The 25,543-nt window shown below is 41.8% G+C and overlaps 1 protein-coding gene across 1 annotated transcript; it reads left to right on the top strand.

Moving 5' to 3' along the window:
• The first annotated feature begins 1,901 nt into the window (after positions 1 to 1,901).
• LOC109877979 (protein FAM102A) lies at positions 1,902 to 24,061 on the top strand. Its single transcript, XM_020470220.2, has 12 exons — positions 1,902 to 2,238; positions 2,401 to 2,565; positions 17,419 to 17,539; positions 17,801 to 17,830; positions 19,820 to 19,936; positions 20,415 to 20,461; positions 20,621 to 20,766; positions 20,910 to 21,017; positions 21,114 to 21,288; positions 21,447 to 21,568; positions 21,699 to 21,768; positions 21,860 to 24,061. The coding sequence occupies exons 1-12, from the start codon at positions 2,114 to 2,116 to the stop codon at positions 21,912 to 21,914; spliced, it is 1,281 nt and encodes a 426-aa protein (XP_020325809.1). The 5' UTR covers positions 1,902 to 2,113; the 3' UTR covers positions 21,915 to 24,061.
• Positions 24,062 to 25,543: the final 1,482 nt, after the last annotated feature.

Genomic DNA, 25,543 nt, shown 5'->3' with positions numbered 1-25,543 from the left:
GCAGGGCAGAAATTGGACTTGTTGGAAAGGTGGCATCCTATGATTGTGCCACATTGAAAGTCACTGAGCTCTTCAGAAAAGCCATTCTACTGCCAATGTTTGTCTATGTAGATTGCATGGCAATGTGCTCGGTTTTATACATCTGTCAGCAACGGGTGTGGCTGAAATAGCCAAATCCACTCATTTGAAGGGGTTGTCCACATACTGTATCTCATTATGTTCAGTAATATCACTTGAAATGTGATTCAAATATTACAGGGTGCGAGTTCAACCATGATTCCGTGTACAGGTCACTTAAACTATGATGACACTGTCTGATAAAAGAAAATGTGGTCTTTGGCACAGTTTGTAAGTCTCAACATTCTGTACTAGAACACCACAGAATGTGCTGGTTTCAAATCAATTTATCTCCCCCACCAGAACTGAAGTAGAATATCTTAAATGTAACCACTCGGATGCATATGTAACTTTGAAACATGTAGGGGCTGGAGGAAACAAGAAAATGTCCATGACAAAAGTAATTGTAGCCCTAAAATAATTCCCTTTTATTTGTAGAATCATGGTTTCAAAAGTGGTAGTCTTTGCAAACACTATTCTAATACAAAAGGATGATTATACTTTGAAAGAGTCATTGCACCCATGCACATATTTCAACATAGATTTGAATGAACACAGAAAGATGTGATCCATATCAACGTGACAACCCCAGTTAGTGTTGGGATTAAGACAGGAAAAGAGAGCAAGGATTTTAGTCCAAGCAGGCCATGTTTTAGGCCTATTTATCTATTTTGACACCTTGGGGCTCTATCACTCTCCTGTGGCATGGTCTTGTTATGACATGTAGCAATAGCAGTTTGAAAGTAAGTATTCACCTGTGTCTGTATAGTCAAACAAATGATTGAATAAATAAAATACATTAGCTATAAAAAGTGGAACCTGGCTATAACCTATGAAACAATGTTTCCCATATGACATCCTTATTTGCAGAAGGACAGAGGGAGAAAGTTCAATAACTAAAACCCGTCTAAGCATAATGAGAAGAACGTGTGTTTTAGAGGTTGGTTTTTACACACACACACACACACACACACACACACACACACACACACACACACACACACACACACACACACACACACACACACACACACACACACACACACACACACACACACACACACACACACACTTCCACTCTGGTGGAAAAAGTACTCAATTGTCTTAGTTGAGTTAAAGTAAAGATACCTTAATAGAAAATCACTCAAGTAAAAGTCACCCAGTAAAATACTGCATGAGTAAAAGTCTAAAAGTATTTGGTTTGAAATACTTAAGTATCAAAAGTAAATCCTCAAATGTTCTCAAGTATCAAAAGTAAAGGTAATTTCAAATTCCTTATATTAAGTAAACCAGACAGAACCATTTTCATTTTATTTATGGTTAGCCAGGGGCATGCTCCTAAACTCAGACAATTGACAAACAATGCATTTGTGTTTAGCGAGTCCCCCAGATAAGAGGCAGTAGATGATCAGGGATGTTCTCTTGGTAAGGGTGGGAATTTGACAATGTTCCTGTCCTGCTAAGCATTCAAAATGTAAAAATAACTTTTGAGTGTCAGGGAAAATGTACGGAGTAAAAAGTACATTATTTTCTTTAGGAATGTAGTGAAGTAAAAGTTGTCAAAAATATAAATAGCAAAGTAAAGTACAGATACCCCAAAAAAACTACTTAAGTAGTACTTTGAAGTTTTTTTACTCAAGTACTTTACACCACTGATTAGACATAGGCTACTGAGTGGATGGTTACAGTTATCGTCCTGAGACGTACCTCTTATGCATAGCCACAAGGGGTCGTATTCACCTCGTCGGTGGGAGCACCAGCCTACACGATCAGTGACACGAAAGCATCCAGGGGCGGAGCTAATTGAGCAATTTTGGTATTGGTTCGTAGTACACTAGAACCATACCCAATTTACTGTGTGGGTTACCGGTGGCATGTCAGTTGCATTTTTTTCCTAGCTTTAGCTTGCGATATGTGGAAAAGAGATAAAATGTCATGAAGAATTAGAGGCTGTTTGAACAGAAAAGTGCCTGACAAATGTATTGCTTGTTCTACAATGTATTGTACTCCAAGATTTCAAGACTGGTCAGTAGTTAGTCAAGAGCATTTGAGTCAGCATCGTATCAAGCACACAGAAGAAAAAGTTGTGAGGTGCCAATACACACTGTGGTCGGTCTCAAGGTATGTAACCAATGTTTTGTAGTAATAAGTCATTTCAGATTGTTTCAATGTGTTATAGTCACCACATCTGTTTCAAATTTAATAGGTTGAATAAATAGTGTAGGCTGTTTTAATCTCTAAACGTTGCCATCATCAGCTAAATCTTTTTGTCATTGTTTACAGGTCCATTACAAACCCTTCAATGGCTTTTTTTGCGAAAAAGAAGAAATTCAAGTTTCAGACACATTTGACATTGGAGGAGCTGACTGCAGTGCCTTTCGTGAACGGGGTATTGTTCTGCAAGCTGAGATTGTTGGACGGTGGAGACTTTGTTGCAACTTCATCAAGGTAGAATGTTGCTTTGTGTTCGCTGTGTGCATGCCGCATGGGCAATATAGCAAACTATTACCAAACTGCTGTCATAATGTTAACTTTTTAAATGGCTCATACCACTCTTACCCCAGCATAACTTTGTTTTTACTGCATTGTTAGTAAACAATGTCTGTGTACAAATAATTTCAAAGTATGTCTAACATTGTTGGATTTATGTCCGTCAATGGTAGGGTTACAAAATTCCAGGAACTTAAAATATATTCCCTGTTTTACCCGAAATCCTGGTTGAAGGATAAGCAGAATGTCCGGAAACCTCCAACCAGGATTTCTGGAAAACCAGGACATTTTATTGAAAGTTCCTGGAATTGTGCAACCCTAGCATTACATCCTATTAAGGATTACAAAGGGAAATCCAGACGCGAGCTGCCCAGTGACGAAAGTTTACCAGACGAGCTAAATTCCTTTTATGCTCGCTTCGAGGCAAGCAACACTGAAACATGCATGAGAGCACCAGCTGTTCTGGATGACTGATAACGCTCTCTCGGTACCGATGTGAACAAAACCTTTAAACAGGTCAACATTCACAAAGCTGCTGGGCCAGATGGATTACCAGGACGTATACTCAAAGCATGTGTGGACCAACTGTCAAGAGTCTGTAATACCTACATGTTTCAAGCAGACCGCCATAGTCCCTGTGCCCAAGGAAGCGAAGGTAACCTGCCTAAATGATTACCGCCCCGTGGCACTTACGTTGGTAGCCATGAAGTGCTTTGAAAGGCTGGTCATGGCTCACATCAACAGCATCCTCCTGGACACCCTAGCCCCACTCCAATTCGCATACCGCCCCAACAGATCCACAGATTATGCAATCTCTATTACACACCACACTGCCCTTTGTCACCTGGACAAAAGGAACACCTATGTGAGAATGCTGTTCATTGACTACAGCTCAATGTTCCCTCAAAGCTCATCACTAAGCTAAGGACGCTGGGACTAAACACCGCCCTCTGCAACTGGATCCTGGACTTCCTGATGGGCCGCCCCCAGGTGGTAAGAGTAGGCAACAACACGTCTGCCATGCTGATCCTTAACACTGAGGCCGCTCAGGGGTGTGTTCCTAGTCCCCACCTGTATTCCCTGTTCACCCACGACTCTGTGGCCAACACCATCATTAAGTTTGCTGACGACACAAGTGGTAGGCCTGATCACCGACAACGATGATGCGGCCTATAGGGAGGAGGTCAGAACTGGCAGTGTCGTGCCAGGACAGCAACCTCTCCCTTAATGTGAGCAAGACAAAGGAGCTGATTGTGAACTACAGGAAAAGGTGGGCCGAACATCAACGGGGCTGTAGTGGAGCGGGTCGAGAGTTTCAAGTTCCTTGGTGTCCACATCACCAACGAACTATCATGGACCTGACATACCAAGACAGTCGTTGACAGGGCACAACAAAACCTTTTCCCCCTCAGGAGACCGAAAAGACTTGACGTGGGTCCCCAGACTCTCAAAAGGTTCTACAGCTGCACCATCGAGAGCATCCTAACCGGTTGCATCCCCGCCTGGTATGGAAACTGCCCGGCATCTGACCGTAAGTCGCTACATAGGGTAGTGGGAACGGTCCAGTACATCACTGGGGCCAAGCTTCCTGCCATTGAGGACCTATACAATAGGCGGTGCCAGAGGGAAGCCCATAAAATTGGCGGAGACTCCAATCACCCAAGTTATAGACTTTTCTCTGCTACCGCACTGCAAGCGGTACCGAAGCGCCAAGTCTAGGACCAAAAGGCTCCTCAACAGCTTCTTTTCCCAAGCCATAAGACTGCTGAACAATTAATAAAATTGCCACCGGACATTGACTGACCCCCCCCGTACACTGCTGCTACTCGCTGTTTTATCTATGCATAGTCACTTCACCCCCAACTACATGTACAAATTAGCTCAGCTAACGTGTACCCCTGCACACGGACTCTGCCTCCTGTATATAGCCTCGTTATTCTTAATATGTTACTTTTTATTTTAGTCTACTTGGTAAATCTTTTTTTAACCAACAGTGCAGTTCAAGAAGAGGTAAGGGTTTGTAAGTAAGCATTTCATGGTAAAGTGTACACTTCTTGTATTTGGTGCATGTGACAAAGTTTGATTTAATCCATAGCTCCATCCTCTGATCTTGAGACTGGTTAGCCAACCATCCTTCAGCTTTTATAGCAAACCTAGCTATACATTAAAATGATGGTATGTTCTTCTTCCATAGTAGCCATTATACCTTGGCGAGTAGAAAGGGTCAGAAGCAATTTCAACTAACCTGTTCTTGCTGATACTTTCTTAGTTCGATTCGGAAGAAAATCATATCTACTCTGTTCAGTTGCAGGTGGTTCATAAAAAAAACAGAATATTCTGAAACCTTTGTATCGAGTGAGAAATTCCTCTTGCATGTGTGTAGATCTTTTAGATTGCACTGTGATGCGCTGTCATCTACTTCTATACGTGGCCGCAGCTGTGTCGCATAAGAACCGGCTTTATGCCAGATGTCCACCAGAATCATATAGGTTTTGTTTTGCCAGATGAATGACTTCCGCTGGAACGCAAAGTGTTTTCATCTGGTACAAAGCCTCATGTCCATCAGATGCATCAAACTCTTTGCGTTCCGGCGGTAGTCATTCATTGTCAATGCAGCAGTCTGCAACGCTACGTTGGGGATGCTGCAGTGCGTTCTGTGTACCGCATGCGTTCAATGTTTTCAACTTATGCGTTGCTTTACCGTGCAGTGCTACAAACAGAAGTACACACAGACTCCAACTAGCTAGCTTTTAGCTAGTTGAAAAGCGAAGCACGTGTGTCAAGTACGGAAAATGTGGCCTAGACATCCGGCAAAACGCATATGCATTGGGCATGACCATTACTATGGAAGAATTGACATATTGCCATTAATGTATAGTAAACAAATGTCAGTGCTGCTGTATAGCTGAAAAACAAATCAAAGGCTTGAATATGCCAAGCCATTGATACAGCCGTAATTAAAAACCCTTTAACGCCCAATGTTACATACACGTAAGTGTCTTTAAACACCTGGTAACGTGCCTGTACGAGATCAAATGATAAAATAACACCACTCTTCTAGATGAGATCCTAATAAACATTTTGTAATTAATAAACCGGAAATCATCACTCTAAATGGCACGCCTCTAGCTTTCAACACGGCAGTTTTGCTCCTCTGAAATGGTCTCGTACATTGTCAAAAAGAGTTTCTAAAATTCAATGCATGCAAAATGCTCATTAGATTTCCAGAGACACCAGAGTAAATTTCAAGCAAAATATTTATTTTTGCCAAAGTATAGCCACTTAATTCTTGTTGCGGTCGTTCAGTGATGCAAACCACACTTTATGTAGCCCAATATGTACTCTTAAGGAGCCTACGTTACTCCTTAAAAACCTCTTGGGGCTAGGGGGCAGAATTTTCACTTTTGGATAAATATCGTGCCCAATTTCAACTTCCTGCCACTCATGCCAAGAATATAAGATATGCATATTATTCATAGATTTGGATAGAAAACACTCTGAAGTTTCTAAAACTGTTTGAATCATGTCTGTGAGTATAACAGAATTTATGTAGCAGGCAAAACCCCGAGGACTAACTGTTCAGAATTATTTTTTTGCCTCTCTCTGTACCCCGAGTTGTTATTGCCAAGGGATATTTCTTAGCAACCTGTTTTCAGTTCCTACCGCTTCTGCTGGATGTCACCAGTCTTTGGAATTTGGTTGAGGTTATTCCTTTGTGCAATGAAGAAGTAGGCCAACTAGGAACTGGGTACACTTTTTTTGAGTTGCGCAATACGTGAAAAGTGGCGCTGGTTTGTTTTCATTCCTGTATTGAGCACAGATTGCCCCGTCTACAATTTGATCGATTTAACGTTTAAAAATACCTAAAGTTGTATTATAAAAGTAGTTTGAAAAATGTTGGCAAAGTTTATAGCCAACTTTTGAAATATTTTGTAGTGACGTTGCGTTTTTTGTAAGTTGTTTTTTTCTGGATCAAACACGCTTTATAAATGGACATTTTGGATATATATGGACGGAATTAATCGAACAAAAGGACCAATTGTGATGTTTATGGGACATATTGGAGTGCCAACAAAAGAAGCTCGTCAAAGGTAATGTATGTTTTATATTTTATTTCAAGGTTTTGTGTAGTGCCTGCAGGGTTGAAATATGCTAACTCCTTTGTTTACTGCTGGTGCAGATGGTGCAGGCTATCAGATAATAGCTTCTTATGCTTTCGCCGAAAAGCATTTTTAAAATCTGACATGTTGGCTGGATTCACAACGTGTGTAGCTTTAATTGAGTATCTTACATGTGTGATTAAATGATAGTTTTGAATTTGATAGTATTTTATTTGAATCTGGCGCTCTGCATTTTCCCTGGCAATTGGCCAGTTGAGACATTTGCGTCCCGCCTATCTCTAACTAGTTTTAAGGTCCAAGTACCTTGTATGTTATTTTCAGAGGTAGTCTGGCTCTCGCAGCCAAGACAGCCAAATACTCCATCTAAACGTGAATCGATTCTCAATTGCGATACGGTTATAGAAACATAAAGCACTTTAATATCATATCAAAATAATTTCATAAATGCAAAATATACACTTACTGTACACTTAACCGACTTGATCACAGTTGCTGCTGACAGTGTTTTTCGTTTCTGGTGGCCTTCTTCCATTACACACAGGTATTCGGAGCATGCTAGATAGCTTATTAGCACAGGTGGTCCCTCTGTCTTCCGTAAACCCGCGCTGCAACATGGAGATATGGCCGGGTGGGAACAATAACCCTATAAAAGTTGTATCAATTTAACCTAGTTCATATTAGCAAAAAAAAATAAAACAGTCCTTGGGCTTACAAAACCGTACTGCAAGCTTCACGTGTTAATGTTCAAACAAAACTCCCTTGTACAGAAGACGCCTTTGTCAAATTACTTAGTGCATTCGGAAAGTATTCAGACCTTGACATTCTTCTCTGTAGATCCTCTCAAGCTCTGTCAGATGGGGAGCATCACTGCACAGCTATTTTCAGGTCTCTCCAGAGATGATAGAGTTCAAGTCCGGGCTCTGGCTGGGCCACTCAAGGACATTCAGAAAGAGTTCAGTCTTGGTTTCATCAGACCAGAGAATCTTGTTTCTCATGGTCTGAGTCCTTTAAGTACCTTTTGGCAAACTCCAGACAGGCTGTCATGTGCCTTTTTACTGAGGAACGGCTTCCATCTGGCCACTCTAACAAAAAGGCCTGATTTTGTGGAGTGCTGCAGAGATGATTCTCCCATATCCACTTAGGAACTCTGGAGCTCTGTCAGTGACCATCAGGTTCTTGGTCACATCCTTGAACACGGCCCTTCTCCCCCGATTGCACAGTTTGGCCGGGCGGCCAGCTCTAGGAAGATTGGATGTTGCAACCTTCCATTTAAGAATGATGGAGGCCACTGTGTTCTTAGGGACCTTCAAAGCTGTTGAAATGTTTTGGGTCCCTTCCCCAGATCTGTGCCTCAACACAATTCTGTCTGAGCTCTCGGACAATTCCTTCGACCTCATGGCTTGGTTTTTGCTCTGACGTGCACTGTCAACTGTGGGAGCTTTATATAGACAGGTGTGTGCCTTTACAAATCATGTCCAATCAATTGAATTTACCACCGGTGGACTCCACCAAAGTTGTAGCCAAATGGAAACGGGATGCACCTGAGCTCCATTTTTGAGTCTCATAGCAAAGGGTCTGAATTCTTAGGTAAATAAGGTATTTCAGTATTTTTTTATTTTATACATTTGCAAAAATGTCTAAATTTGATACATTTTAGAATACGGCTGTAATGTAACAGAATGTGTAAATGTGTAATGAACTGAGTCATGATTAAGGGCTAACATCTTTATGATGCTTTATATGTATATCACGTCAAATAATAAACATCTACATTTAGTCTGGATTTCTTTATTAAAGATATAGTTGAGTGTCAACTGTCTATGGGTCCCAATTTACACACAAAAAAGTGAGCAAACTGCCCTTAACTGTAACATATCTGACAGACACCAAAGAGAATGGGAAGTTTTGAATAGTGTAAGTATCGGGGCTCATGGAAATTTTGCAGTGCACAAATAAGGACACACTGAAGATTAACAACTTGTGCAATATATATGATACTGCTTTTATAACTTGGGTTTCAGAAATAATGAGTTAGATTTCATGATTAATGTTTACATTTTAGTGTAAGCAGTTCACAATGCAGAAATAGATATTGTTGAAACTGGATGGTTTGCATCCCTTTCTACCCGATGTTACATATATGAAACATTGCATAACTATTGCAAGGAGTGTTGATTTGTTTTCTTCAGAAATGCTATTAGGGGTTTCCTTGGGCTGTCCTAACCACTGCTTAATGTTCACGCAAGTAAAACTGGGTCTGGGTTTCTAAGGGTTAGAACCTAGGTCATTGTTTAGAACCTAGGTCATTGTTTACTTTAGTAATATAAATGGGAACACAAAGGGATTCCGGTATTTGATCTGGGAGTGTTTGTTTTAGAGTAGGCTGGTGAGGAAAGGGATACTCCTCTGGGGCTTTCAGTGTTTGGTAGAGGGGTGTGTGACTTCACACACTGACCTAAAGATGAAAGGTAGCCGCACATAAACAAGATTTAGGGGGACATGTGTTATGTCTCTTGGATCTGAGGTCATCAGCGTATTTGTCCTAGATGTCCAGAGAACACCCCCCCCCCCCCCCCCCTTTATTTTAATTTATAGGATTCATATAATATTCAATAAATATAGTACTTAACATCTGATTTGGACCAAACTTCTAACAATGAATAAGACATGAGGAACCCAAAGAAATTGGGCCACCCACACACACACACACCCCACGCCAATCTAAACCCAACGTGTATACAGTATCAATTCTCTGTCTGACAAGTAATATGGAGCTGTAGCTCTGCGTATTTTTTTCTTCATCCTATCGAATGTATTCTCAGTGAATTTCATTTATGTTCAGAGAAATTAGTCATTGAAGTTGTTAGGTTTATGGCCCGTCGTACATCCTGATATTACCAGGTTCTGACCACTAGATGTGGTTGTTCCTGCTATTAGTTTTTATTTTATTGTATTTTTTAATATTCCCCAACCATTCCTCTGGACTTTCCGATGGGCGCTCTGTAGAGAACCATATGATGCAGTAAGACCTCATTGAACTTCTGAACTGTGTAGGGCCTTTGAAAGAGCACAAAAACAAACTAAATCATCATGATAACCCTTACTATGATTACTGTTCACCGGATGTTTTTCTCCTATGCCTGTCATCATTGATAAACACATAGAGTTAAAAAGAATGTTGCCCTCCACTCCACTTCCCCTGCAATGATACAAGACCCGGGTATGCTATGCACCCCTTTTAAGTCTCTTTTTGAGGATTATATAACAGATTGGATGGGAGACAATTTATCTGCTTAAGTTATCAGGGGCAGAACAACAGATTTGTACCTTGTCAGCTTGGGGATTTGAACTTGCAACCTTTCGGTTACTAGTCCAACACTCTAACCACTAGGCTACCCTGCCAATAGAGATTGTGTGTTATCATAGGGCCTGGGGAGTACAGAACTCCCTTTGTTCTGTTGTTGCCTGAAACATACTGAACAAAAATATAAACGCAACATGCAACAATTTAAAAGATTTGACTGCGTTACAGTTCGTATGAGGAAATCACTCAATTGAAATAAATGAATTAGTCCTTAATCTATGGATTTCACATGACTGGGCAGGGGTGCAGCCATGGGTAGTCAGGCCCAGTCAATCAGAATACATTTTTCCCCCACAAAAGGGTTTTTATTAAAGACAGAAATACTTCTCAGCACCCCCCCCCCGCATGTGAAAAGCTGCATGTGGAGGTCCTTGGCTGGTGTGGTTACACGTGTTCACGTGTGGTTGTGAGGCCTGTTGGATGCACTGCCAAATTCTGTAAAACGATGGTAGAGAAATTAGCAATTGCATGCTCAAGTTGAGACATCTAGTGTTGTGTTCTGTGACAAAACTTCACATTTTAGTGGCCTTTTATTGTCCCCCAGCACAACCTGCACCTGTTTAATGATCATGCTGTTTAAACAGGCTTGGGTCTATTTTTCTCCACTTCCTGTCTGACTGACGTGTCCAAAGTAAACTGCCTGTTACTCAGGCCCATAAGCCAGGATATGCATATAATTGGTACCATTGGATAGAAAACACTTTGAAGTTTGTTGAAATGTTAAAATAATGCGTGAGACTATAACACAATTGATATGGTAGGAGAAAATCCAAATAAGAAACAACCAGAATTTTGTTTTGGAGAGCCCATGCTCTTTCAATGGAAAGCTATGGGGCCTATGCAATTCCAGCTCCCAGATTGCAAATCCTATGGCATCCACTAGATGTCAACAGTCTTTGTTCAGGATTTCAGGCTTGTTTCTTCCCAAACGAGGAAGAATTTAGTTTTGGTACTGGGAGTCAGAGTTGGAAATCAGTCTGTGTGTGCACTTGTTAATTTTACTTTTCTATTGAACATACTTCTTTCTGTATGAAATATTACAGTTTAATTACATTTAGGGTACCTGAGGATTAAATAAAACTGTATTTTGACTTGTTTTAGCGATAGCTTTTTGGATTCCTTTCTCTGCATGTTAAACGAGTGGATTACTCAAATCGATGGCGCCAACTAAACAGACTTTTTGGGATATAAAGAAGGATTTTATCCAACAAAACTACCATGCATGTTGTAGCTGGGACCCTTGGGATTACAAATCAGAGGAAGATTTTTAAAAAGTAAATTAATATTTAATCGCTATTTGTGATTTTATGAAGATTTTATGGGTTGCCGTCCTCAATCAATCGCATGGCATGCTTTTTCTGTAAAGCCTATTGTAAATCGGACAATGCAGTTAGATTAACAAGAATTTAAGCTTTTAACCGATATAAGATACCTAGATGTTTAATATCCATAATTTTTATGAATATTTATTTGAATTGCGTGCCCTCCAATTTCACCGGAAGTTGTCGACAGGTGTCCCGCTGGCAGGACGCCTATCTCAGAGAGGATTTATTAATCAACTTCTTGATATGCCACGTGTCAGGTGGTTGAACTATATTGGCAAAGGAGAAATGCTCACTAACAGGCTGGTAAAGAAATTTGTGCTCAAAATTGGAGAGAAATATATTTTTGTCCAAGCCATGAGGTCGAAGGAATTGTCCGTAGAGCTCTGAGACAGGATTGTGTTGAGGCACAGATCTGGGGAAGGGTACCAAACAATTTATGCAGCATTGAAAGTCCCCAAGAACAGTGGCCTCCATCATTCTTAAATGGAAGAAGTTTAGAACCACCAAGACTCTTCCTAGACCTGGCCGCAAGGCCAAACTGAGCAATCGGGAGAAGGGCCTTGGTCAGGGAGGTGACCAAGAACCCAATGGTCTTTCTGACAGCTCCAGAGTTTCAGCTCCAGAGTTTCCTTCCAGAGAACCTTCTGGAAGGACAACCATCTCTGCAGCACTCCACCAATCAGCTCTTTATGGTAGAGTGCCCAGGTGGAAGTCACTCCTTAGTAAAATGCACATGACAGCCTGATTGTAGTTTGCCAAAAGGCACCTAAAGGACTCTCAGAACATGAGAAACAAGATTCTCTGGTCTGATGAAACCAAGATTGAATTTTTTTGCCTGTATGTCAAGCGTCACATCTGGAGTAAATCTCTACTGTAAAGCATGGTGGTGGCAGCATCATGCTGTGGGGATTTTTTTCAGCAGCAAGGAGTGGGAGACTAGTCAGGATCGAGGGAAAGGTTAACGAAGCAAAGTACAGAGAGATAGATCCTTGATGAAAATCTGCTCAAGAGCACTAAGCACACAGCCAAGACAATGGAGGAGTGGCTTCGGGACAAGTCTCTGAATGTTGTTGAGTGGCCCAGCCAGAGCTTGGACTTGAATCCGATCTAACATCTCTGGAGAGATCTGAAAATAGCTGTGCAGCGACGCTCCCCATCCAATCTGACAGAGCTTGAGAGGATCTGCAGAGAAGAATGGGAGAAACTTCCCAAATACAGGTGTGCCAAGCTTGTAGCGTCATACCGAAGAAGACTCAAAGCTGCAATTGCTGCCAAAGGTGCTTCAACAAACTACTGAGTAAAGGGTCTGAATACTTGTTTGTAAATGTAATATTTCAGTTTTCTATTTTTGACCATCCTCTCTCCCCTCAGTGCTCTAACTCATTCACTCCTGTTTTGATTCAACGTTGTAGTTGGATTTCAGGTGTGTGTGGTTGCCATGGCAGTTTAATAAAACCACCTGCTTTATGGAATGTGGCTGAGAACGTTTTCAGAGACTTATTGAGGGGGGTGGGCAGTGATTAGCGTGGCGCTCTTGGTAAGAACTTGAAGTATGTGTGTGGCAAAGAACCAAGGAATGCAAAACAAAGAGACAACTATATAAAGAACCTTTGTGAGGAAAAAAATCTAAAATGGCGGTGAACTACAATACTTGCCTAAAATGTGTTTCATTGCAATTATAGACTGTAAATGAATAATCATTAAGAGTGGAAATGGGGATGTCTAATGCATTTTAAACAGCATTTAAGTAGGACCAAAGGTTTTATAGACATGCAATTTGTTGGAGTCTGTATAGCCCTTCTATGACTAAAGGTTTTAGAGCCAATCAAATAGTTGGAATCTGTTTTTGTAATACAAAGCAGCAGTTTCTCAAGTAAGCAACAGGATTTCTTTCCTGCCAAATTGGCCTAACACACCCAGCTGGTTTTGGAACCGAAACCATACTAGAGGAGGGAAAAACGTTATCAACTTAAACAGTCCTCTATATTTACTATGTGGAAGGTTGGATCACATCTCTTACAGTGGGGCAAAAAAGTATTTAGTCAGCCACCAATTGTGCAAGTTCTCCCACTTAAAAAGATGAGAGAGGCCTGTAATTTATCATAGGTACACTTCAACTATGACAGACAAAATGAGAAGAAAAATCTAGAAAATCACATTGTAGGATTTTTTATGAATTTATTTGCAAATGATGGTGGAAAATAAGTATTTGGTCAATAACAAACGTTTCTCAATACTTTGTTATATATCCTTTGTTGGCAATGACAGAGGTCAAACGTTTTCTGTAAGTCTTCACAAGGTTTTCACACACTGTTGCTGGTATTTTGGCCCATTCCTCCATGCAGATCTCCTCTAGAGCAGTGATGTTTTGGGTCTGTTGCTGGGCAACACGGACTTTCAACTCCCTCCAAAGATTTTCTATGGGGTTGAGATCTGGAGACTGGCTAGGCCACTCTAGGACCTTGAAATGATTCTTACGAAGCCACTCCTTCGTTGCCCGGGCGGTGTGTTTGGGATCATTGTCATGCTGAAAGACCCAGCCACATTTCATCTTCAATGCCCTTGCTGATGGAAGGAGGTTTTCACTCAAAATCTCACGATACATGGCCCCATTCATTCTTTCCTCTACACGGATCAGTCGTCCTGATCCCTTTGCAGAAAAACAGCCCCAAAGCATGATGTTTCCACCCCCATGCTTCACAGTAGGTATGGTGTTCTTTGGATGCAACTCAGCATTCTTTGTCCTCCAAACACTACGAGTTGAGTTTTTACCAAAAAGTTATATTTTGGTTTCATCTGACCACATGACATTCTCCCAATTTTCTTCTGGATCATCCAAATGCTCTCTAGCAAACTTCAGACAGGCCTGGACATGTACTGGCTTAAGCAGGGGGACACGTCTGGCACTGCAGAATTTGAGTCCCAGGCGGCGTAGTGTGTTACTGATGGTAGGCTTTGTTACTTTGGTCCCAGCTCTCTGCAGGTCATTCACTAGGTCCCCCCGTGTGGTTCTTGGTTCTTGTGATCATTTTGACCCCACGGGGTGAGATCTTGCGTGGAGCCCCAGATCGAGGGAGATTATTAGTCGTCTTGTATGTCTTCCATTTCCTAATAATTGCTGCCACAGTTGATTTCTTCAAACCAAGCTGCTTACCTATTGCAGATTCAATCTTTCCAGCCTGGTGCAGGTCTACAATTTTGTTTCTGGTGTCCTTTGACAGCTCTTTGGTCTTGGCCATAGTGGAGTTTGGAGTGTGACTGTTTGAGGTTGTGGACAGGTGTCTTTTATACTGATAACAAGTTCAAACAGGTGCCAGTAATACAGGTAACGAGTGGAGGACAGAGGAGCCTCTTAAAGAAGAAGTTACAGGTCTGTGAGAGCCAGAAATCTTGCTTGTTTGTAGGTGACCAAATACTTATTTTCCACCATAATTTGCAAATAAATTCATTAAAAATCCTACAATGTGATTTTCTGGATATTTTTCTCTTAAAAAATTATCACTTAAGGGGTGGTGCTCCCATAGGCACCAATGTGATAGCAGCTGGGTCTGCTTAGTTCATTGGCTGTATATGAACCAGATAAAAGGAGCGAGTAAGATGTCTCGCTTCCACTTCCGTATCTGGTATGCCTAAAGTGTGACATTGATATTCAAGGTCTGCATAGTAAAAGCTGTGTGTGCATTTGGGAACATGCTGTCCCTGATGTAGAGGTACTGCAGGCATCACGTGGCTCCCCTGGAACATTTCTTTGAGCAGATGATCCTATGATGCCAGTCCCTTGCATGGCATAGAGTAGGAACACATGTCCTGGCCCTGTGCCCTGCAAGGAGCCGAACCACTACGCACCACTACTGAAGCCCCTCTGCAGCTCTATAGTCAATACAAGAAATGTGTCAGCTGGTTAGGGACCATGTGCTAACTGACTGCAATTCACAGGGCAAATTCTGACTCTTTGCACCCGACCTCTATGGCAGTGAGTTTCTTTTCTGCTGCTTGCCAAAGTGCCAAAGTACTCCCCTGTGCTTATTTCAAAAACAGTGTGCTTATGGCTAGTCCCAGGTATGTCTCTGCTGGTACAACTGCTCAGGAAGAATGCTGCATTTGCTGCCTTCTGGGTAAATCCATTTGAATTCAATCACTTTCTGAAAGGATCCCTTTTGATTTAAACCAAATAAGTCAGTTACCTTTTGAGCCTGAATGCCAAAACATTCAGGAGATAAAGTAAAAAAATGTTGCATACCCCACCATACCATGATACATCCATGTCTTCATTACGAGAAAAGATAAACAGTTGAGTTTAATATCATTTTAAAAGCGTACAAACCGCGTTTAATAAAATATATTTGACATTTTAACGTCAATTGTACAGATTTATTTTCATATTCACATATGTTGTAGCTTAGGCCCTTTTTCACATCTGAGGTTTTTGTGTTGTGCCCGCCATCAGTTGAGACACGACATGCTCTTGAATACAGGGTGGGTGTTATTTCAACCATAGAAATATAATTCATAGAACAGACCATATCCCTTCAGACCCCTGCAATTTAGCTGGTACACCATTAAAATTGAATAGAAATTTTAACTTCTAATTACTACCACAAAGATGACTGCCGGTCCACTGTCGAAAGTCAACTTAAATGGTCATTTCTATTCTATTGTCTATATTTCTCATGATTTCAATAGGTTTCCTATGGAGGATCGACAAGATGATGTACAACAGATGTTCCCATTCAAGACAACGTTCTCTGATCTGTGGACCTCAAACTATCTTTGTGGTGCCATTTGAAAAAATGTGTCAGCCCAAACTTGACACCCACCCATATTCACACAACACAGAAACCTTAGATGTCAAATAGGGTCTCAGCTCCAACATATGCCAATATGTAAAACATCTGAATTTACGTGTTTTTAGATCATTGTCATTAAAGGTTACAAAAAAAGTTTTATAAAATAGTTTGACAACTCTGTTTGTAAGCTTTTAAATGATATCAAACTCAACCGTTTATGTTTTCCAGTGATGAAGACATGGAAGTCTCATGGTATGGTTGAATATGCTAAGTTTTTAAACTTTGAACACCTTATCTCCTGAATGTTTTGGCAATCAGGTCCAGAAAGTAACTTTTTGTGCACTTATACAATGGTTAATTCAAATCAAAAAGTGTGCTGTCAAAAAGTGATTGAATTCAAATGGATTTACCCTTCGCACTTAAAGGGTGTTTGGGTTTTAACTGAAGGATGGCTCTTTCACTGTGTATGCTTTGTGGTGATGTCAGCTGCAGTCTGGTAATACCTGATTGTTTGAGCACTCCCACAAGGCAATAGGTACACACTACAGTAAACAGGCGGATCTGTCCACCTCCCTACTTTTCTGCTCTGTGCGCTGTTAGTTTGGGTGTATCCATGGCTGTTTGTTTACATTGGAGATGATGAGTACGCATATCCAGCCCTGTAAATTTACACTAGCTCCTCATGCTCTGTAAGTTATTCATTATTTCTAGAGTCCACATTAAGCCCTGGATTCACTTGAGTTACTCCTGTGCATTCTGAGTGGCTGGGTCCAGGCACATGACTAACACTGACAATGGTTACATTCAGTTCAGTTGGGAAGGGGAGAGTATGAAGTGAGTTAAAATGGGAAGTAGACAGATTATCACCAGGACTGTTTTTACATCAACCGTCCTTCTCTGTATACTCAGCCATTTCCCTGAATGTATGGACGGACAATGTGAACTCTGTTTTTACAGAAGCCCACAGGCTATTGTTCACCGTTTCCTCAACAACAAGTTTGCTTTCACTAAAACTGGAGCAAAACGTTGAAGAGCGAGGGCCAAAGCACAAGTGATGTCTTATGTGCCGTCGAATTAGTAACTTCTCATTGTGAGACCACTCAAACAGTAATGACTGTCATTAACTCCCTTGACACTAATAACAGTTTATTGAGGTTTATGTAGCTGTACTGTCGTGCCATGCCCGCTCTGATTCCTGTCCTCTTGTCCTACAGAGAGGAGGTTCAGGAGAACTGTGTTTGCTGGAAGAAGAGGTTTACCTTTGTGTGTAAAATGAGCAGCAACCCCACGACTGGAGTGCTGGATCCCTCCATCTGTCGGGTCTCTGTGCGTAAGGTCTGTCTGACTTTTGGGGGACCTGTCTAAGCAACACACAGCTCTTTGCTGTTATCTCTTTGTCTGTGAACATCAGGGACTACCGTTTCCTGCGTGTACTACTGGGTTATTTATCTTTCCATTCATTATTCACACCCCTGATAGTGTAAACTCTGTAGCCTCTGTAATCTGATCATAGATCAGTGTTAAACACACACATTCCACTGTGTGCCAGACTGTCATTGCTCAGTAGTCATCTCCCTTTTCCTGTTTTCACTACAGGAACTCAAAGGAGGAAAAACATATTCAAAGGTAAGAGCCCACTCCTCCTGAGCATCCCACCCTATATCCACGAACACATTACAATTTACTGTAGCCTGATGTCAACACACATCAACACTGCTGTTAAGACATTTTAAACATTCACATTAGTCACCCCACTTCTACAAACATAAGCTACAACTTTGGCACTATGTATAAGTTGTGTAAACTATACTGAACAAAAATATAAACGCAACATGCAATAATTTCAAAAATTTTACAGAGTTACAGTTCATATAAGGAAATCAGTCATTTTAAATCAATTCATTCGGCCTAATCTATGGATTTCACACAACTGGGAATACAGATATCTGTTGGTCACAGATATATATATTTTAAATGTAGGGGAGTGGATCAGAAACCCAGTCAGTGTCTGTTGTGACCACCATTTGGCTCATGCAGAGCGACATCTCCTTCGCATAGCTGTTGATTGATCTGGCTGTTGATTGTGTCCTGCGGAATTTTGTGCCACTCTTCAGTGGCTGTGCCAAGTTGCTGGATATTGGCGGAAACTGGAAAACACTGTCGTACACGTCCATCCAGACCATCTCAAACGTGCTTAATGGGTGACATGTCTGGTGAGTATACAGGCCATGGAAGAACGGGGACATTTTCAGCTTCCAGGAATTCTGTACAGATCCTTGCGACATGCTGAAACAGGAGGTGATGGTGGCGAATGAATGGCACGACAATGGGCCTCAGGGTCTCGTCACAGTATCTCTGTGCATTCAAATTGCCATCGATAAAATGCAATTCTGTTTGTTGTCCATAGCTTATGCCTGCCCATACCATAACCCCACCATCACCGTGGGGCTCTCTGTTCACAACGTTGACATCAGCAAACTACTTGTCCACATGATGCGGTACAGTTAAAATCAGTATTCATCTGTGAAGAGCACACTTCTCCAGCATACCAGTGGCCATCGAAGGTGAACATTTGCCCACTGAAGTTGGTTACAATGCCGACGTGCAGTCAGGTCAATACCCTGGTGAGGAGGATGAGGACACAGATGAGCTTCCCAGAGACAATTTCTGAAAGTTTGTGCAGAAATACTTTGGTTGTGCAATCCCACAGTTTCATCAGCTGTCCAGGTGGCTGGTCTCATACGAGCCCGCAGGTGAAGAAGCCGGATGTGGAGGTCCTGGGCTGGCATGGTTACACAAGGTTTGCCGGTTGTACGTACTGCCAAATTCTCTAAAATGACAGAGGCTTCTTATGGTGGAGAAATATACATTCAATTATCTGGCAACAGCTCTGGTGGACATTCCTGCAGTCAGCATGCCAATTGCACTCTTCCTCAAAACTTGAGACATCTGTGGCATTGTGTTGTGACAAAACTGTACATTTTACTGGCCTTTTATTGTCCCCAGCACAAGGTGCACCTACAGTATGTCATGATCATGCTGTTTAATCAGCTTCTTGATATGCCACACCTTTCAGGTGGATGGATTATCTTGGGCGAGGATAAATGCTCACTAACAGGGATGTTAACAAATTTGTGCACAAAATTTAGGAGAAATAAACTCTTTGTGCTTATGGAACATTTCTGAGATCATTTATTACATTTAAACATGGGACCAACACTTTGCATGTTGCATTTATATTTTTGTTCATTGGAAATGAACTTCAAATAAAGCTGGGGAAAGTTTATAGATGATGCACTCTCTCAGGTAGCCAGGGACCCTTCCTGTGTTTTCTCACGCTATGCTTATGGATTTCCTTAAGCTAAATAGTACCCCTTTCCTCTTTGGAAATGGGCTTCCTTAAATACACACATCTGTAAACAATAGCTTTGACGAAATTGAACCTGGAGAAAAGGAAATTAGGCTCCTCTTGGATAACCTGAGATTCAAACAAAATATATCTCTATATCCAGTCCCTTAGGGCTAGAAAACCTAAATGTTAAATGTCATGGCTACCTCACAGTATATGCAGGTTTAAAACTACTGTGGTGAAAGTAACTGTTCTTTCTCCCACAGCTGGGTTTTACTGACCTCAACATGGCAGAGTTCGCTGGCTCGGGCTCTGCAGTCCGCTGTTGTCTGCTGGAGGGATACGACACCAAGAATACTAGGCAGGACAACTCCATACTGAAGGCAAGGGACTGTGCTAGGGTGGGCAGGAGTCAAGACTATTGACCTTGGGACTTTGTCAGGGTTGGGTTTTGTTTGGTTGTGCAGAACAACTGATATAGTTTATACTTAGTGACTTTGTATTGTGGTAAAGGACCCCTCGTTCCACTGATCACCCAGGGCTGTTGATGCGCAGCACCTCAATTGAACTTTGATATTGATGATCTGTGGCATTCTGGGGCCACAGGATGGCATAGTGGTTAGAGTGTTGGAATAGTAACCGGAAGGTTGCAAGTTCAAATCCCCGAGCTGACAAGGTACAAATATGTCTTTCTGCCCCTGAACAGGCAGTTGAAAATAAGAATTGGTTCTTAACTGACTTGCCTAGTTAAAGGTAAAATAAAAAAATATACTGTAGCTAGTGCAAACATTACTTGTAGTGTGCATTACTTTTTATATGTTCTTATTGTAATAAAATAATTTGTCTGTATTTTCTCTGAAGGTGACTATTGGGATGGCCCTCCTATCTGGAGATCCGTGCTTTAAAACGTGAGTGACCTGACATGTTCAAATCTCTGATCTATCTTTCATCTTCATGCATTCAGAAAATGTGACTCTGGCACCCCCCAATGGGGAGTCAATTAGCCCATCAAGCAAACTTAACATTGCACAGTATAATGTGGACTGACCAGTCATGTTTTTTTGCAGTGCCCCCAGCACAGTCAAGTCCATCTCCATCTCAGGCCAGGACCATGTCCTGCAGCTGGACTGTAAGGGGGAGGGCACTGGATCCCCTAACCGGCCCACTTCTCTGGGCCGGTCCATGAAGCCCAGGCCCTCGATCATCAGCTCAGGTACGACAGGGCAGGTGGATCCGCTCAAACCTGGTAACAGTGGGTATGTTATGATAATCCATCACCACTAAACAGTTAACCTAGGTATGGGACACATGGTGAGGGACTCTAACTAATTGAGTTGTGGCTCTGTTTGGTGTCAGGTCTTCCAGAGGAGTCAGACCAGACCCAGGCAGCTAGCCCAGGGGAAGTATTCCAGTCAGGCCACTCTCGTAACTCCAGCTATGCCAGCCAGCTGAGCAGGATCTCAGGTGTGTGGGTTCATGTTCCTCATCTTTCCTCTCCAGAGTTTTTTTGTTTGTTGGTATTTGCACCTAAGTCTGTAATGTAAATGTCTTGTCCCCCAGGCTGCAGCACAGAGCACTCCTGCTCCTCTAGTATGTCTGACCTCACACACAGGAGGAACACCTCCACAGGAAGCGGCACATCTGGGGGCCTCAGTGTGACAGTAGACACTCTAACAGAGGGAGAGAAGCCAGGGAGACCCCCTCGGCCCGTCTTGCCATCCAACAGACCCCCCAGGCAAGGCCTTCCACTCACCAGATGTGTTTAGCCAAATGTGTTTGTTTTGACAATCTATGAAAACAAACGAGTGTAACTGTCAGTGGAACACTATTGCTATTTGTATGACTGCTGTTTATCCACTGTTGACTGGGCCTTTTCCCTGCACCCTGTGACAGGAGGAAGCAGGATTCCGTGGAGAGCCATCCCTCCTGGGTGAATGACACCCGCATCGATGCCGACGATATTGTTGAAAAGATCATCCAGAGCCAGAACTTTGCTGACATAAGTAACACTGAAGGTATGGAGCCCCAATCTCACCCTGCCCTTTCACTTGTCCACTACATTTTAGGGGGGCTCTTTTTTTTTTACATAACTTGTCTCTTTTGTACTGTTTCATTTGTCTCTTGGTGTGTTTATTTCCTCCTCAGACAGTAACCTGCGACTGTTTGTCAGTAGAGACGGCACCACATCCCTGAATGGTTTACTGCGCAGTAACGGGTGAGAAACCAGAAAGGACACACGCGCACACACAATAATAATACATCAAACGCACACACAGGTCTTACTCTGCCACTTTTCATTCTTTCAGGGTGTGTGCTGGTGTCTATGAGCAAGTGGTGATAGAGAGCCATTACGACTGGTGAAGATTAATTTTAATTGAGGCCTCTGCAATGTAGCTTGTGGACTAATTCTAAAAATATAATGCAGTCATCCTGGAGCACTGGCTGAGCTGGGAGCCATGAGGAGGACCGTACCGCACAGTTTACACAAATATGAATAACTATCAGACAAATGTAGTACTTTAAAGAAAATACCAATACATTTTTTTATACGCTACTTTGTAATGTATTTTTCCCTTACATGACCCAAGGCACCAGACCCTCTCTGTGATGACTGTGCAAGTCTCGTCACCACTGAAGGAGACCTGGTGATGGAGAAAGTCCTCAGCACTGTCTGACTGGTGTTTGTCCAATTTAGACTGTAGTACTTTGGCTCCCTCTTGTGGAGAAATGGCTTACTGAGGGATCAGTCTCTTTTCTTCAACCAACTATCTCAATGGCATACTCCCAGGATTCCTCTCCCCTCGTCCACTCGTTTCCTTCTCAAAACCCATTGGATGAGAAAGCCAGAGGTCCCTCCCTTCTGACCTTCTCTTCCAATGGGGTTTGAGAAGGAAACGAGTGAAGATTATGTCCCCAAAAAACAGACATCTCCTATTCTGTCCATTTTTTTGTAAATACAGATCTCAAGGAACTGGATAGGTGTAGCAGTTTCGGGAAGTTTTATATGCTATAAGTTCTAAACCCATTTGATGGTTATTTGGTGCAAACACCAGAGGTAAGAAGCTAGGTGTTGTTCTCAGATTTGGGCATACATATTCAACATACTTTTACACTAGTAGATGTCTCCAAACATGATCTTATGAAGGATCATGATTTGTTTGTGTTTTCCAACCAGCTGGCTGGTTTGTTGTATTTTTTAAATGGATTTTAACACTACAAAGATGGTGAAAAGGGTCCCTGTTGTATTATATATTTTATAGAACGTCTCTCTCTCTCATATATAAAAACTGTTCTCCTGCATATCTGAATGTTAACTGTTAACCTTTTCTATACTATGTGACTAAAATGACTGTTGTTATGGACTGAATGCTTGTAGGTCTGATACACTTGTTCGGCGTGAACTTTTTTCAATGTGCTGATAACTATCATCTATAAGTAGTCTGCCTATAAAGACTGCCTTAAATAATACCAGTCTGTGTACAGTGCCTTCAGAAAGTATTCATACCCCTAGATTCCTCCTTTTCACTCTGTCAATTAGGTTAGTTTTGTAGAATAATTACAATGTTGTTGATCAATCCTAAGTTTTCTCCCATCACAGGCATTAATCTCTATAACTGTTTTAAAGTCACCATTGGCCTCATGGTGAAATCCCTGAGCGGTTACCTTCCTCTCCGGCAACTGAGTAAGGAAGGACACCTGTGTCTTTGTAGTGACCTGGTGTATTGATACACCATCCAAAGTGTAATTAATAACTTCACTATATTCAATGTCTGCTTTTAAATTTTTGCCCATCTATGAATAGGTGCCCATCTTTGCGAGGCATTGGGAAAACTCCCTGGTCTTTGTGGTTAAACCTATGTTTGAAATTCACTACTTGACTGTGGGCCCTTTATAGATAATTGTATGTGTGGGGTACAGAGATGAGGTCGTCATTCAAAAATCCGGTTAAACACTATTATTGCACACACAGTGAGTCCATGCAACTTATGTGACTCAAGCAAATGATTACTCCTGAACTTATTTAGGCTTGCCATAACAAAGGGGTTGAATACTTATTGACTCAAGACATTTCAGCTTTTCATTTTTAATGAAGGGTGTGTAGGCCAGTGACAAAAAAACTCAATTTAATAGATTTGAAATTCAGGCTGTAACAACAATGTGGAAAACGTAAGGGGTGTGGATACTTTCTGAAGGCATTATGTACAAAATATGTCATTGTTGTGGTGGGAAAATATGGATCAAATTTTTCACAACATTGTCACATGGGCTTATATTAACCACAGCAGGGTTTGGTGGTCTCGGGTGATGTGACGTTCATTGCGACAGCATTTCAGATAGAAATAACATGTATTAAAAAGTGATGTTTTTCCATTCTCCTTTCCTGTGTTTGAAGAGGGTTTTAAGCTATGCACAAAGCCCCAGTGTCCTACACATACATTAACAATGTCTAATCTTGTCTTTTGTAATATTATTTTAACAAAATAAAATAATTTTATTATTTTAACAAATTTTTTATTTATTTTATTTTACCTTTATTTAACCAGGTAGGCAAGTTGAGAACAAGTTCTCATTTACAATTGCGACCTGGCCAAGATAAAGCAAAGCAGTTCGACAGATAAAACGACACAGAGTTACACATGGAGTAAAAACAAACATACAGTCAATAATGCAGTATAAACAAGTCTATATACAATGTGAGCAAATGAGGTGAGAAGGGAGGTAAAGGCAAAAAAGGCCATGATGGCAAAGTAAGTACAATATAGCAAGTAAAATACTGGAATGGTAGATTTGCAATGGAAGAATGTGCAAAGTAGAAATAAAAAATAATGGGGTGCAAAGGAGCAAAATAAATAAATAAATAAAAATTAAATACAGTTGGGAAAGAGGTAGTTGTTTGGGCTAAATTATAGGTGGGCTATGTACAGGTGCAGTAATCTGTGAGCTGCTCTGACAGTTGGTGCTTAAAGCTAGTGAGGGAGATAAGTGTTTCCAGTTTCAGAGATTTTTGTAGTTCGTTCCAGTCATTGGCAGCAGAGAACTTGAAGGAGAGGCGGCCAAAGAAAGAATTGGTTTTGGGGGTGACTAGAGAGATATACCTGCTGGAGCGTGTGCTACAGGTGGGAGATGCTATGGTGACCAGCGAGCTGAGATAAGGGGGGACTTTACCTAGCAGGGTCTTGTAGATGACATGGAGCCAGTGGGTTTGGCGACGAGTATGAAGCGAGGGCCAGCCAACGAGAGCGTACAGGTCGCAATGGTGGGTAGTATATGGGGCTTTGGTGATAAAACGGATTGCACTGTGATAGACTGCATCCAATTTGTTGAGTAGGGTATTGGAGGCTATTTTGTAAATGACATCGCCAAAGTCGAGGATTGGTAGGATGGTCAGTTTTACAAGGGTATGTTTGGCAGCATGAGTGAAGGATGCTTTGTTGCGAAATAGGAAGCCAATTCTAGATTTAACTTTGGATTGGAGATGTTTGATATGGGTCTGGAAGGAGAGTTTACAGTCTAACCAGACACCTAAGTATTTGTAGTTGTCCACGTATTCTAAGTCAGAGCCGTCCAGAGTAGTGATGTTGGACAGGCGGGTAGGTGCAGGTAGCGATCGGTTGAAGAGCATGCATTTAGTTTTACTTGTATTTAAGAGCAATTGGAGGCCACGGAAGGAGAGTTGTATGGCATTGAAGCTTGCCTGGAGGGTTGTTAACACAGTGTCCAAAGAAGGGCCGGAAGTATACAGAATGGTGTCGTCTGCGTAGAGGTGGATCAGGGACTCACCAGCAGCAAGAGCGACCTCATTGATGTATACAGAGAAGAGAGTCGGTCCAAGAATTGAACCCTGTGGCACCCCCATAGAGACTGCCAGAGGTCCGGACAGCAGACCCTCCGATTTGACACACTGAACTCTATCAGAGAAGTAGTTGGTGAACCAGGCGAGGCAATCATTTGAGAAACCAAGGCTGTCGAGTCTGCCGATGAGGATATGG

The sequence above is a fragment of the Oncorhynchus kisutch genome, linkage group LG3 (assembly GCF_002021735.2).
Source record: "Oncorhynchus kisutch isolate 150728-3 linkage group LG3, Okis_V2, whole genome shotgun sequence".
Classification (NCBI taxonomy): domain Eukaryota; kingdom Metazoa; phylum Chordata; class Actinopteri; order Salmoniformes; family Salmonidae; genus Oncorhynchus; species Oncorhynchus kisutch.
Note: the sequence above shows the minus strand (reverse complement) of the source record. Positions and strands in the feature narration are given on the sequence as shown.